The sequence below is a fragment of the Phoca vitulina genome, unplaced genomic scaffold (assembly GCF_004348235.1).
Source record: "Phoca vitulina isolate PV1807 unplaced genomic scaffold, GSC_HSeal_1.0 scaffold46, whole genome shotgun sequence".
Lineage (NCBI taxonomy): Eukaryota > Metazoa > Chordata > Mammalia > Carnivora > Phocidae > Phoca > Phoca vitulina.
Window position 1 is genome coordinate 69,605 of NW_022589749.1, and position 15,018 is coordinate 84,622.

A 15,018-nucleotide genomic window follows, 5' to 3' on the forward strand; every position below is an offset into this window, starting at 1 on the left:
CTGGATCGAGGAGGGTAATGAGTAGAGGGGAGTGATAAGGAACCAAGCTGAAGTGCCAAGAGGTTTGGGTGGTTACTGCCACCGGCGTGGTGCTCCCCAGCTCACCAGCCTACCCTCTTGCCCCCTCTACCCACTATTTCAAACCCCCGCCACATAGCACTCACCGTGGACCTTACTGGGGGAGAGGGCGGGTGGGGGCAAGCCCGGGGAGCTGTGGGCAGGCAGGGCGGGGCCCGGGCCTGGCCCCGGGGGCGGCCCGCTGTATGTGTCCATGGCCAGCTTGTGACGGAAAGCTTCTTCCTTGCGCCGATTGGCAAACCAGTTGTAGACACGCACCTCCGTGACGAGGTTAGAGCCCAGTCCCTGTGCCTGCGACGGCGACACCCCCCTCTGGATGCACTCCGCCCTGCAGAAATGGCCACTCGTGAGCCTCCAGGCCAGGCTCAGAGGAACCTCTCCCGGGGCTGGAGGTAGGGGAGAGAGTTCTGATGGAGGCTTCTCCCTTAGTGTGTAAAGCTGGCAGATCTGGGTTCCAATCCCAGTGCTGCTGTGTGACCTTGAGCAAGTGTCTTAACCTCTCTTAGCCTCTCCATTCATAAAGTGGGCAAAATAGCCATAGGGTCGTAATGAGGGTGAATGGGATGAGCAGCCACTCAAGGATTGCCTGGATGGGTGGGGGGAGTGGGTGCTAGGAATGGAGCTAGGTTTCAGACACTGAGCAGGATTTGAGTGCTCCTGGGCCAACAGCAGGAGCACTCAAGGACTGGGGAGCCTCCCTCAGAACCCAGAGCCACCATCCCCCAGCCTTGCCCCAGCCCAGACCAAACCAGCCCTGCTGACCCACCAACCATCGTACCTATTGCACTCCTCCACCAATGCCTCTCGCTCCTCCTTGCTGGGGTTCTTCTGTCTCTCATACGCCTGGAACAGGATCTGCTGGGAGGCTGGGCCCCACTTGAAACGGTTCCTCCGCCCCTTCTTGGTTGGCAGCTCATCACCTGTGGGCTCTTCAATCAGCCCGCCCTGCCCTGCGTGGGTGAACTCTAGGCACACACAGAGAGCCGTAAGCGGGGCATTGGCCACTCCCACCTTCCCACTTCAGTTCATCTGACCATGCTCCTAATTCTTTCCCAGTCCCAAGCTGTTGAGCCAGGAGGCACTTACAGCTAGAACTTAGAAATCACCTAATCCAGTGATGACAAACACACAGCACACGTGCCACCCCTGTCTTAACCTGTGCCCCAGGCAGACATCGCTAATCAACCGCTGCACAGTTTTTCTAGTGCGCCAAGATGGAAGCTCATAATCCTTCTCAATGTAAGGCTCCAGGAAAGCATTAGCATTCGTTCGGATTTAACACATTTGCTATCTTATTTTACAGATGAAGAAGCTGAGGCTCAGAGAGGCTGAATATCTTTCCAGGGCTGCACGGTAGAACAGAAACTCGAGCCACATCTCTTGAGTAGATTCAGAGCTATTTTAAACTTTGCAGACCTGTAAATCACACTTAAAATGCAAGCATTAGCCAGGAGAGGAGAGACCCAGCCAGCCCTTGTCAGCTAGTTCCACTTTAATGGAAACTCTTAGATTCTCCCTGAGCAAGCAACCAGGAGACTAGAACAGATAAATGCAAAGCCATCTTTACGGGAGGGGAGGCAGGGAGAGTGAGTCAGAGATAGTGCAGATTCTGTGCCTTCACCATCCAAGTGCCACGAGGTAAAGCCAGCCCCAGTGCTCTGGGGAGACGTGGGCTTAGAGCCACCGAAAGCCAACCCTAGAAGCCGCTAGAAGCCCGCTTGACTCAGATTCCAACATTCTCAGCAGCTGAGGCGCAGGTGGCCACTCACTGACTCAGTTGGCCATCTCACCTGGCAGCAGGCTGGCCCAAGATCTGGAGTACCAGACACTGTGACTTGGCCCAGAAAACTAAAATATTTCAGCTTAAAAAAAAAAAAAAAAAAAAGATTATCCCGTCAAGGCTGTCAAAAACAAGGAAAGTCTGAGAAACTGTCACAAGCCAGAGAAACCTAAGGCAACATGGCAACAACATGCAGTATGTCCACACCTGGATGGGATCTTGGACCAGAAAAAGGACATTGGGGAAAAACTGAGGAAATCTGAATAATAAAGTAAGTACGGACTTAATAACAGTGTGACAGTGTTGGTTTGTTAATTGTGACAAATGTCCCATACTCGTGTAAATAATAGGGAAAACTGGGTCTGGGGTAAACTGGATTTCTCTGTACTACCCGCCCAGAAGTTCCGAAAGTCTACACTTACTCTAAAATTAAGAGCTTAGTATGTGTTAATTTAAGTTTTACCTGCTAAGAAGGGTAAATTAAAGCCATGCTAGTTTTCTAAGAACACTTAGTGATAGTGCCTTCGAAGTAGGTCATATACAGTCCCAGCCCGCGGAGACCCAAAGGATGCCCGTCGGGTACAGGTGGCAGGGCCACTGGCTCCTTGGGCATCGGTGTGTGTTGCTATTTCTGCACGAATAAGCAATCAGTGATCATCCTTGTAAGAAAATATTAACACTTTACCATAGTGATTGCTCGGTAAATGTTAATTAACCTAATGGGGTTTTTTGGTGGTGGTTTTTTTTTTTTTAAGATTTTATTCATTTGGGCGCCTGGGTGGCTCAGTCGTTAAGCGTCTGCCTTCGGCTCAGGTCATGATCCCAGGGTCCTGGGATCGAGCCCCGCATCGGGGTCCCTGCTCGGCGGGAAGCCTGCTCTCTCTCTCCCACTCCCCCTGCTTGTGTTCCTGCTCTCGCTATCTCTCTCTCTGTCAAATAAATAAATAAAATGTTTAAAAAAAAAAAGATTATATTCATTTATTTATTTTAGAGAGAGAGAGTGTGCGCAAGCAGGGGGAGGGGCAGAGGGAATCTCAAGCAGACTCCACGCCAAGCACAGAGCCCAATGCAGGGCTCGATCCCAGGACCCTGAGATCAGGACCTGAGCTGAAAACATGAGTTGGACACTCAACCGACTGAGCCACCCAGGCAATCCAATTAACTTAATGTTTTAATCAGCCCCTTGATAAGACCAATATCATAGTTTTGGGGGGCTAGACAGGAGGAAATCTGAGAGGGAATGTTAAGCAGGTTCCACGCCCATCACAGAGCCTGAAGCGGGGCTGGATCTCATGACCCCGAGATCATGACCTGAGCCAAAATCAAGAGTCAGATGCTTAACCGCCTGAACCACCCAGGTGCCCCTACCAATGTCATAGTTTTAAAAAATAAGTTATATAAATGATCATCACAGCTTTTAAAAGCTGCTTTTTTATGTTCAACAGAAAATGGTAAATAGTAGATGCTCAATAAATATAAAATGAGGTGGGGCACTTGGCTGGCTCAGTCAGTGGAACGTGTGACTCTTGATCTCAGGGTTGTAAGTTTGAGCCCCACCTTAGGTGTGGAGATGACTTAAAAATAAAATCTTTAAAAAGTAATAAATAAACAAATATTAAATGAGGTGTAGCTTGCTCTCTCTCAAGCTCACCTGCTCTCATATCTCAAGAGTGTACTTTTCACTTTAATAAACTTTTCACTTTAATAAACTTCCCAGCTTGAAAAAAAAGCAACTTTTCAGCTTGTAAAAATGGATAAGTAAATAAGTAAATATTAAATGAGTGAGCAAATCAGTATGTGAATTTGAGGACTTTAACATTTTAATATATTTTTAGGAAGCATGGGGAAAAAAGTTTATTTTTTTAATTACCAGACATGCAAATTGTCACCATGTCTTCATACGGAGCTACAGGAATGTCTATCAAAGATTTTAAAGTACCTACTCTGGGGCGCCTGGGTGGCTCAGATGGTTAAGCATCTGCCTTCGGCTCGGGTCATGATCCCAGGGTCCTGGAATCAAGTCCCACGTCCGGCTCCTGGCTCAGCGGGGAGCCTGCTTCTTTCTCTGCCTCTCCCCCTGCTCGTGCTCTCTCTCTCTCTCTCTCTCTGTATCCCTGTGTCTCGAGTGAATAAATAAAATCTTTAAAAAAAAAAAAAGTACCTACTCTGACCCAGAATTCCACTTCTAGGAATTACTTTACAGACAGTCTCGTGTGAGCACATATACAAAGAAGGATGTTCTTTGAAGCAGTTGGTTCTAACAGCACATTGGAAAAACCCTAAAAGTCCTTTGGTAGCGAACCAGTTAAACAAATAATGGTACCTCCAAATAACAGAACAGCTAGCAGCCCTTCAAAGAAGAGAGGAAAAAATATATATATTATATATTGTAGTGTATGCATAAAATATCTCTGGAAGGATGCATGAGACTAGGAATGTCCATTAGGAGGACACCTAATTTCTATTGTAAACTCTTTATTTTCCCCTATTTTTTTAAACTAGTATGTAGTACCTTTTTTAAAAAGCAGATAATTAATAAAAGAAATTAAAAAAAAATTTGGGGGGACACCTGGGTGGCTCAGTGGGTCAAGCATCTGCCTTCAGCTCAGGTCATGATCCCAGGCTCCTTGCTCAGCGGGGAGTCTCCTCCTTCCACTCCCCGCTGCTTGTGCACGCACTCTTTCTCTCTCTCTCACAAATAAATAAAATCTTAAAAAAAATTTTTTTTTACACATAGGCTAAAAAGTGAGAGTGCACTTGGGATTTTGTGGGGTGTGAGGTCTGAGTAAGGAAACCCACCATTCCCTGAACAATAGTGTGGCCAGGTCTCCCGGGGCTTTCAGTGAAGGAGTCCCTGAGCATACACCTTGCCTCTGAGCCTTTACTCAGGCCACTCCCTCTGCCCAAAACACCCTTCCCTGTTGTCTCCATGAGCCAAAATTCCACTCGGACTTTAAGACTTAGGCTGAAAGTTCTCCTGGTGTGGTCCTTCCTGATGCCCTTGCCTCCCCGTGGAAGAATAGATTACGCTCTGGTCCTCTGCCAGCTTAATATTTTGAAATACTTGACGTGGTACTACGCTGCCCTGGCGCTCCGGAAACACTAGCTGTTACTGTTGTTTTTATTGTATTATAATACATGTCTCGCTGCAGCATAATGATCTGTTCTCCCACCCAGAGCTCCTAGAAGGCAGGGACACAATTCCTCCATCTCCAGATGCCCAGGACCAGCCTCCTCCCCTCCCCCAGAGTGCCTTGTGCAGAATAGGAAATATGTGCCCATTGAATCCTGCTGACTTCCTCTCAGGCAACCTGTCCCAGTCACGTGGGAGAAGCTCCCCCCACCCTGAGCTGCAGAGAGTTCCAGGGCCCCGCCAGGAGGATGGGGCTGTGCTCGTTACTTACGCTGGGCCACCTCTCGCTGCTTGCGGACGTACCAGGTGTACAGGGCGGCCCGCTTCTGCGTCTTCATGGGGGTGCCCTTGTTGAGGTGCTGGGACAGGTGCGACTGGTTGAGGCCAGTGGTGTCGACCACCTCCCTCTGTGGGATGTTGTGCTGCTGCAGGTAGGACTTGACCATCTTGGCCACACGCCATGGGTCCTCCCTAGGAGGGGGGCAAGGACAGAACCTGCTCAGCAAGGGGGGTGCGGGGGGGTGCAGGCAGGGCTGGGGGTCCTGTCAGCCCTGAGAGTGGGGATTGTGGGTGGAAGCCGGTGTGGAGCCCAGGACCTACACTCGGGCTCCAGGACAGCAAGGTAAAGGCACTCATGCCGGGACACATGGACAGACATGAAGACATGAACAGACTCCCACCCAAAGCCCTACAAGCCAGATAGGGAAGGTCCTCACCTTTGTGCCTCCTTTAAAGATCCTTCCCTCATCCTACCTGGAAATGTTATTTGTGGCTATGTCTTATCCACTGTGAGAGACTGTAAACACTGTGAGGGCAGGAACTGTCAGGTTCTCAGCACCCAGAATAGGCCCAACATAATGTGCGTCCATGGTGAATGCATCAGTGAATGAGTGGTTGGGTGGATGGGTAAATGGGATGGTGGATGGGTGGGTGGATGAATGGATGGGAGGGGTAGGTGGGTAGGGGAATGTATAGATGGGTGGATGGGATGGTGGATGGGTGGGTGGATGAATGGATGGGAGGGGTAGGTAGGTAGGGGAATGTATAGATGGGTGGATGGGATGGTGGATGGGTGGGTGGATGAATGGATGGGAGGGGTAGATGGGTAGGGGAATGTATAGATGGGTGGATGGGATGGTGGATGGGTGGGTGGATGAATGGATGGGAGGGTAGGTTGATAAAGGGATGGGGAGATAGGTGGGTAAATGGGATGGTGGATGGATGGATAGAAGGATAAATAGATGGTAGATGGATGGATGGGTGGTTGGATGAATGGATGGGAGGGTAGATGGATAGGTGAATAGGGGTATGGGTGGATGGATGGATGGATGAAGGAGACCTACTGGGGAAGAAATGGGTCTGAAAACAAGGAGAGAAACAGGATTCTCTCACTTTACAGCCAGGGCCACTGAGGCTAAGAGTGCTTGTGTCGAATCTTCCACCCAAGGTCACAGAGCCAGCCCAGCAGAGTCCCGTCCCTGGAGGGATCCCATTCTAAGTCAACCTATCAGGTAAAAATCACATAAGAGTCAAAACACCTCCTGCTAATCTACACTAAACCCTAGGCTGTGTCCTGGCCAGTTTCCCTACAGCACGGGGGCAGGCGGGTCCAGGTGAAGGAGTTACGGGCTGGTATTCAGAGGCTTTGTACAAAAAAAGTGTGTGTGTGTGTTTGAGCCCCCCAAATTGCACTCTGTGGGCTGAGACTCTCACTGGAGAGACTCAAGGGACCTGCAGCCGTCCTCTGCTCACTGGGGGACGGGGAAGGTCTGAGGGCCTGTACCACACAGATTGTCTCCCTCTCCTGTTCTGTCTCAACCCTCCTCTCCTGCCCTGGTCCTCTCCTGAGCTTGTATTACAAATATGGTGACGGATAAAAGCAGCTCGATACAACAGTGCTGAGAACAGGCCGAGCTGGGGTTTGAACTCAGCTCCGGGTGGTTCCAAAGCCTGAGGTCCTCACCCCTTTGAGCAATTTGCTTCTAAGAATTTGAGCTTTCCAGCATTTGCACGTGTGACAAGGGGCATGTGCTGGAGGCAGCTGGTCACCTTGTTGCTTGCCGCAGCGAAATATCGGAAACGACCTGAGTGTCGGGCAGAAGGGTATGGTTGGTGGTGCCTCGAGTGGACGCAGCCGTAAAAACGCACTGAGGCAGCTCTGCCCGCGCCCACACGGAACAGTCTGGTGGGTCTGCTGTGCTGTTTGTGTAAAATCCGAAATGGCACAAAAGAGTCCTGTGTATTTGCTTGTGTTTGCATGAAATAGCAGAACACAGAAGAGACGAGCGACATCGGTTGTCTCAAGACGGGAATGGGGTGCTGGGGACGGGGAGAGGGACCGTGTCCTCTGTTACTTTTCTGTGCTTTTCAAATAATGTAATATGATGTTAGATAATATGCTGTACATGCCTACAGAACATTGAAAAGTCAACTGCGAAAAAAAAAGCAAAGAAACCCCCAGCACTTTGAAGCCTGCCCCCTACTGCCTTCCCCCTTCTCTCCTTCCCAAGGAGCCAGCCCGGTCTTGCCCTCCCTGACAGGGCCCTTCTTGGGGTGAAGGCACAGAGCCTTTCAGCAGCTTGGGCCCCGTGACTCCCTCCTTTTTATCGGCGGTTCCCATACACGTAGGGAGGAAAGGGAGGCGGGGAGAGTTCAATTTGAATTAGTCAGCAATCCGTACGGCAAGATCCCAGTTGTGTAAAAATGCTAGATGTGAGAATTCATGTTTCTTGAGTATTTACCATGAACCGGGCACCGTGCTAAGGGCAGGTCATGTAAAGCTTACCATAACCCTAGGAAGTAGGTGCTACTCATATGCCCATTTTCACAGATGGGAAAACTGAGCCTCAGAAAGGTGAGCACTGGGGCGCCTGGGTGGCTCAGTTGGTTAAGCGACTGCCTTCAGCTCAGGTCATGATCCTGGAGTCCTGGGATCGAGTCCCGCATCGGGCTCCCTGCTCGGCAGGGAGTCTGCTTCTCCCTCTGACCCTCCCCCCTCTCATGTGCTCTCTCTCTCAAATAAATAAATAAAATCTTTCAAAAAAAAAAAAAAAAAAAAAAAGAAAGGTGAGCACTTGTCCAAAGTGACCTAGCTGGGACTCCAGAATATTTCGCTTTGCCCGGATCCCCCAGAGCCCTCCCTGAGCGAGCTCTGCTTCCTCCCTGCATCTAGGGGCTTCTAGGCTCCTCCTCCACCCCTCCCCTGTTCCCCAGGTGCCAGTCAGAGCCTGGAGGGAAGGGCAGTACAAAGTCCAGCCTTGTGCTTCGTGGCAAACATGTTTATCTGATTCTGGAGCCGGGCTGCCTGATGGCCTCCCTCCTCCCCCAGCTGCAGGCATCACCCTCCTGAGCAATCCTCCCTCCCTCCCTTCTCCCTTCCCTGGAGGGAGAGAATGAGCTCAGTCTTCCTCTCAGCCTGGCCTCCCTGGCTCAAACTGAAGATTCACTGTCCTGTCACTGTCCATTTGACTCCATGTGTCTTTCTCTCTGTGTGTCTTGGTTTCTCTCTGCCTGGCTCTCTCCCTCTCTCTCTCTCTTTCTCTCTGTCTCTCCTTCTGTGTGTGTGTCTCTGTTGTTCGCTCTGTCTCTTTCTCCCACCCACTCCCAACCACACTCACTCACTCACTCACCCTCAGTCTCCAGGGACCTGACTCTTTCCAGGATAGTTTCCCCAACCCAGAACTAGAAGGCCACGTCTCCAGGTATCTCCCGCTTTCCCTCCAATGGGTTTAAGAGTCGAGCCAACCTGGGTTCACATCCCAGCATGGCGCCCTAGCGCCTCCCGTGTGCATGCCCCACGCCCTTCCGTACCGTGGCAGTAAGCCCACGCCCGCCTCACGGGGCCCCTGGGAGGACTGACTTTCAAATAGGAGTGAACCGCATAGAGCAGGTCCTGGTATATGGTAAGTGCTCAGTAAGTACAACAATTTGTCACCATCATCATCATCATCATCATGGATGATGTGGCCATGGGGCCCCCAGCCCTGCAGCAGAGGGAAAAGGGCCCAGGAGAGGTGCCCACGTCTCCTCCTACATCCTATGGGTTCTGGGAGGGGTGGGTCAGAGGTTCAAGACTTTGGGCCTCTGGCTCGCTGGCCCCTGAGGTTTCAGAGGGTGCAAGGCTATGGAGCTCAGAGACCAGCCAGAAGGGCCACACGTCTGGAGGGGGAGTGGAATTCTCAGTGCATGGTGGGTGGGGTGGGGCGGAGAAGCTTCCCTTCCCAGGTTGAATCCCAGCTCTGCCACTCACTATTCAGGTGGCCTTGGGAAATAGCTTAACCTCTGTGTGCCTCAGTTTCCCCAACTGTAATACAGGGCTAAAATGTTTCGTAGGCTGCCAGGAGGAGAAAACGAGTTTAACGCCTTTGTAAGCGGTCCCGTGAGCTCTTAGAGCACCGCATGGAAGTGAGTGCATGTGAGGTTAACAGCAAGAATGACTCGGGAGGATAAAAAGGGAAATAAACAGATCGAGGACAGCACGTAGGCTCAAGGATGCTGTGCAGAATATGGGATTTGGAGGACCTGGGTCCAAGTCCCAGCCTTACTACTTTGTAAATTGCCTTGGGCAAGTCACTTTGCCCCTCTGAACCTTAGTTTGCCGATCTGTAAAATGGGACTATTACTCATAGCAACCGTTTACTGCACTTATAAGCTATTTAACCCTGTGGGTAAGTGTTATCGTCATCTCTGCCTTGCTGGCAAAACCAGGGCTCAGAGACATGAAATCACCTGCCGGGATTAGGGTGGGGCTGAGTTGGGATTTGCACCCAGGCAGGTTGGCCTCAGTCAGGGGTGTTGACTGTCCCACTTTGCCCACTGTCTTCCTGGGTCTCAATGCCCTGGGGGTGCCTGACGGAGAGCATCAGAGACCCTCAGGTTGAGGTTTGAGCTGCTCGGGACCCAGGAGGACACCCAGGAAGGAACCTTGGGTACAGGTTCCTCCCTTGGCCATAACAGCATGTCTAAGGAACCCTCATTCATTCATGCTGTCTTTGAGCCACTGGGCTGGATATCAGGGATACGAGTGGTGAACAAGGCCATGCTGGCCTTCCCTTTGAAAAGCTTCTGTTTTCATGGCAGGAGATAGAAAACAGACAAAAACAAATAATCATAAGTAAAGTTAAGAGACGAGAAAGTAACAGAAGGTAGTGGAAGAGAGTGACTCTGGGGGGAACTACATTTAGATGGGGCAGTGAGGGAGGGCCTCCCTGAGGCGGTGACATTTGAGCAAAAGGAGGAGAGGGAATGGGTCACGGGAAGATCTGGAAAGAAGTGTCCAGGGAGAAGGAGCAGTACATGCAAAGGCCCTGAAGTGGGAATCAGCAAATTCAGTGTAACTGGAGGAAAGTGTGTGAGGGACAGAGGTCCCTCAAGAAGAGGTCGGGGAACCAGGGCAGGGAATTTGAGTTTTATTCATTAGCCAGCTAGGGAAACTGAGGCAGGAGAAGAGACTTGCCCAAGGTCACACAGTGAACTAAGGGTGGAGGTCTGGGGGAATAGCTCAGGTTCCTGCTCTGGCCTCAGGCACGAGGCACCCCGGGGAGGGGGGCAGCCCCCAGGACCCACCCTGCCTCTTCCCACACTGTCTTCTCCAAAGAAATGGCGTCCACGGAAACCCTGCCTCTGCATCATCCTTTCCAGCTTTATCCTCCCCAATCCTGGGCTGTCCAGGCCTTCATCGGGGTGCCCACCCCACTCCCTCCTGTGCCCTGAGGGTAGAGGCCCCGCTTTTTTTTTCCCCTCCGGGCGTTTTCAGATCCCTTTTGTTACCTGAACAATAAGTAACCCAGGTAGTTAGTTATAAACTCCGCAGGAACAAGGAGCTGGTTGATAATTTATAGCAACATCTCAAATTTAAATGGAAAGTAAATAGCATGCTGTTAGCATTAAAGAAAACCCAATCGGGGCAGGCGGGAAGCACTCCAGCCTTCTCTGCAGCTTGGGGTGTCTCACTCTCTCCGCAGCCCCTTCTCCCAGCTGGGCGGGAGCCCCTCTGCCCTCCCGGCCCTCCTGCTCTCCTGTGCTTATCCAGGCCTCTCCATCGCCCCCCACGCCCTCTTTCTCTCTTCCTCCGGCTCCTCGCTCTCCCTCAACTTCCAGGTCTCTGCTGGTCCCCAGGGAGCACTTTGACCTCTGCTCCCCCCCTCAAGTGCTGTGGATGAAGCCTCCCCCCCACCCACCATTCCACCAAAGGGGCTGCTGATCCAGAGGCCCCACCCAGCCAGGTAAGAAAGGCCCTTGGCACCCCCTGCCCCCACTCCCACCCAAAAGTCCCCAGTCCCATCTGGGGCCCAGAGCAGGTCTGGTCCAGCCCCACCCTGTCCCTGTGGCTTCGCCCTGGGTCTGGCAAGGCCTGACTCTTTGCCCCTCCCCTGCAGCGCAGCAGGGCCCTTTGCCCTCTTCTTCCTGCCATGTCAAGGGGCCCTGGCTGCTCCCCTGCCCCCTGCCCAGGCCCTCACAAGGCCAGGCAGACCCTGAGGGCTCCCCCCACCCCAAGCCGGGATCAGGACCTTGGACAGAAAAGAGATGGTTCCATAGAGGGCTTCTTTGGGGCTCTTCCTCCCACTGCCCAGTATGGCAATGGAGAGCATCAAACAGAGTGGCTGTGGAGTCCCAGCTGGGTGGGCTTAGTCAAGCTATTTCCCCTCTCTGGGCCTCAGTTTCCTTATTTGTGAAGCAGAGTTATCCCTAGCTCCTTTCCAGCATTCATCTTGACATTATCAGACCGTATGCACATGAAACCTCAGCAAAGGGCCTGTTAGGATTGGAGCTTAGGATCCTTTGGGGAGGGCGGTCCCTGCAACCCCTAGACCCCTTTCCCCCCGCCCTTGCTGGGTAGGAGGTTGGTTGGCCCAGGCCTCCCCAGGCCACCATCTTTACAAGTTAATGATCACAGGCCTTATCAGAGCCTTTTACCGTTTATAAATTTATAAAACAAAAGAGAAATAATAAAGCTCGTGGGTAATTAGTAACCAGGTCAGCTCTGCTGAGGAGAGGGGAGGCATCAGGCTTAGACCCACCCAGTTCTCCGGGAGTTGGGGAGCCAGCCAGTCAATGGGGGTGTAAATGGGGAGACCTCTCATGGTGCCTGCCGGTGAGGTGGAGGGGGCTAAGGCTGTGCAGGAATGGGGAGCAGGTCCTGCCCCGAGGCTCCATCTCCCTCAGGTAAGACCTGGGCTTTCCTGGCTTAATGCTTGAGTCCCTGGGTGGCTGAGGGAGCCCCTAAAACCCCAGCCTCGGCTCCCCTCTCACTAAACGTGCTTCCTGGCCCCAGAGCCTGAAATCTGAATGCTTAGCAGGGAGGTTAGGGTTTGGGGAGTAGAAAGGGCCGTGGAGGCTAACAATTCCCACCACCCTCTGGTTCTCCAGGCACATGAATTATGGATGTGCCTGCTTTCCCCCCACCTCAGAGCCCCCCTGGGGCGTGCCCTTACTTCCCAAGCCCAGGGCTGAAAGCCTTCGCTCATGGGGACTCGGGACTTTGTAGAGGACCAGGTCAGGGGCTGGGAGGCTCCAGCCTGGGAGCAGGGTCGCCCCATAGCTCGCGTGGGCCCCGTCCCCCTTCCCAACAGCCAGGCTAAAAGCTACCTACAGCTCAGGGAACTCTGGACTCAGAAGGGCTAATCAGGAGCTGAGGGTGGGCCTCCCTGGGCTCCTTGGATGCTGGGGACAGGGGAGGGGTCCTTACTGCAGCAAGGTCTCCACCACGGCTTTCTGGTGGGCCGCCTCCTCGGGGCTGAGGTTCTCCAGCTCTTTGAGGATGGGCGGCGTGAAGTCTTCCCCATCGTCGTCCGTCTCGTCCTCGGAGCCCCTCGCCTCCCCCAGCCCATTGGGCAGCTCAGCCAACTCCCCCCGACCGCCGCCGCAGGACTCCCCCTTGTCCCGGGGGCCATCTGCAGGCAGCAGGTAGGGCCCCGGCTCACCCAGTGCCTGGATCAGTGCCTCTTTGCTCAGGCCCGACTCGAGCAGGGCCGCCAGGAGCTCCGTCTGCAGCTGGCTCAGTTTAGAAACCATGGCTCTGCTACCACTGGGCCACGCGGCCTGGGGCCACCAAAACGGCCGCCTCCCCCACCGAGTGGGCTGTCTACTTGCTGGCCGACCAGCAGGCAGGCACAAACCAGGCTCCTTGCACCTACTGCCCCCCCAAACCCCACGAACCAAGCCCTGTGGGCACCCCAACCCCCAACACTGGCCCCAGCAGCCAGTGAATCAGGGCCCCTGCCCGCTCTGTTTACATTGGAGCTGGGGAAATTCTCCAAGGTTCATATTTATCCGTGTGCTTAGCGAAGGGACTGAACTTTGGACTTCAGCCCTGCAAAGTGCAGGCCTCATGGCAGTGCAGAGGGACGGGGGAGCCAAGGCCTTCAATGGGAGTGGGCAGAGGGGAGGGTGGGGGAGGCAGGGGAGGGGAGAGGGCAGCCAGAATGGAAGGGGCTGGGGGGCCACGGAGGCCTTTTGGTGAACAGCTTTGGGTCCCGCCCCTGAGGACTTTGTAGGGGGCTCAGGCTGAGACAGGAGAGCGAAAAGAGCAGGTTTCCCTTGGGAACTGAAGCAGGAAGGGGTTCTAGGCAGGTGGGCCAGCTCTCCTCAAGGTCAAGGCTAGGTCACATCCATTTTGGGTGTATGACCCAACACCAGGCCTCCCCGTAGGAAAGACACATTGACTTAAGTCTACTGATTGCCGGTCTGTAAAATGTACAGGTACAGAGATTATCCCCATTTTACAGACCAGAAATCCAAAAGCTCTGAGAGGTTAAACAACTTGCCCAAAGCGACACAGCTAGCAAGGGACCAGACTTTAAGGTGGGAACAAGGTGTGGCCAGGCAGGCACTTGACTCACGTATAAATTTTAAGGGGGCATCAAAAAACTCAGTAATCGAGAAAAACTGTATTTTTATACAATATATTAAAAACCAAAATGCAAACCCCAAAAGAATTAAAAACATGTCCACACAAAAGCCCGCACATGAATGTTCATAGCAGCATTATTCACAATAACCAAAAGGGGAGAAAACATAAATATCCATCAATGGACAAGTGGATAAGTAAAATGTAGTGTATCCATGCAGTGGTATGTTATTTGGCCATAAAAGAAGGAAATGCAGACACTTGCTACAGCATAAGTGACTCTTGAAGGTATTGTGCAAAGTGCAAGAAGCCCAGTCACAAAAGGCTACACATGATTCCATTTATAGGAAATGTCCAGAAGAGGCAAATCCAGACAGAAAGTAGATAAGTGGTTGGGGGGGAGGGACTGCCTCATTGGGTATAGGGATTTCTTTCAAGATGATGAAAACATTCTAAAATTGACTGGGTGATGTCACACAACTCTGAAAATACGAAAAACCGTTGAATTGAGCACTTTTAAAAGGGTGAATTTTATGATACAAGAGTCAATATGTTTTTTTTTAAGTTCAGGCAAAAATATCTGTGATGAACAAAATACTACAATTTTATTTATTTTTAAAGATTTTATTTATTTATGTGACAGAGACAGCAAGAGCAGGAACACAAGCAGGGGGAGTGGGAGAGGGAGAAGCAGGGAGCCCGATGCGGGGCTCGATCCCAGGACTCTGGGATCATGACCTGAGCCAAAGGCAGATGCTTAACGACTGGGACACCCAGGCGCCCCTATTTTGCAGAGGCTTAACGACTGAAACACCCAGGTGCCCCTATTTTGCAGACGCTTAAGGACTGAGCCACCCAGGCGCCCCTATTTTTTTTTAAGTAAGCTCTACACCTAACATGGGGCTTGAACTCCCGACACCCTGAGATCAAGAGTCCCATGCTCCACCAATTGAGTCAGCCAGGCACCCCTAAAATACCACAATTTTATTTTATTTTTTTAACATAACTTTGGCTTTATTGAGGTATAATTGACAGATAAAATTGTAATATATTTAAAGTGTACAATGTGATAATCCGATATATGTATACAGTCCCAGTAATTTTAGGAGCAATTGACTTTTTTTTTTTAAATTAACATATAATGTATTATTTGTTTCAGGGGTACAGTCTGTGATTCAT

The 15,018-nt window shown here is 51.7% G+C and overlaps 1 protein-coding gene across 2 annotated transcripts in view; it reads right to left on the bottom strand.

The window, feature by feature from the left end:
- The window catches only part of HNF1A (HNF1 homeobox A), an 18,368-nt gene extending 5,266 nt beyond the window's left edge, over positions 1 to 13,102 (bottom strand). For both annotated transcript variants that reach the window (XM_032431447.1, XM_032431446.1), the window contains exons 1-4: positions 12,679 to 13,102; positions 5,263 to 5,462; positions 857 to 1,043; positions 165 to 406 (exon numbers count right to left, since the gene is read on the bottom strand). In XM_032431447.1, coding sequence (XP_032287338.1) covers positions 165 to 406; positions 857 to 1,043; positions 5,263 to 5,462; positions 12,679 to 13,004 — 955 coding nt within the window. In that variant the 5' untranslated portion in view covers positions 13,005 to 13,102. The remainder of the gene's footprint in view (positions 1 to 164; positions 407 to 856; positions 1,044 to 5,262; positions 5,463 to 12,678) is intronic.
- Positions 13,103 to 15,018: the final 1,916 nt, after the last annotated feature.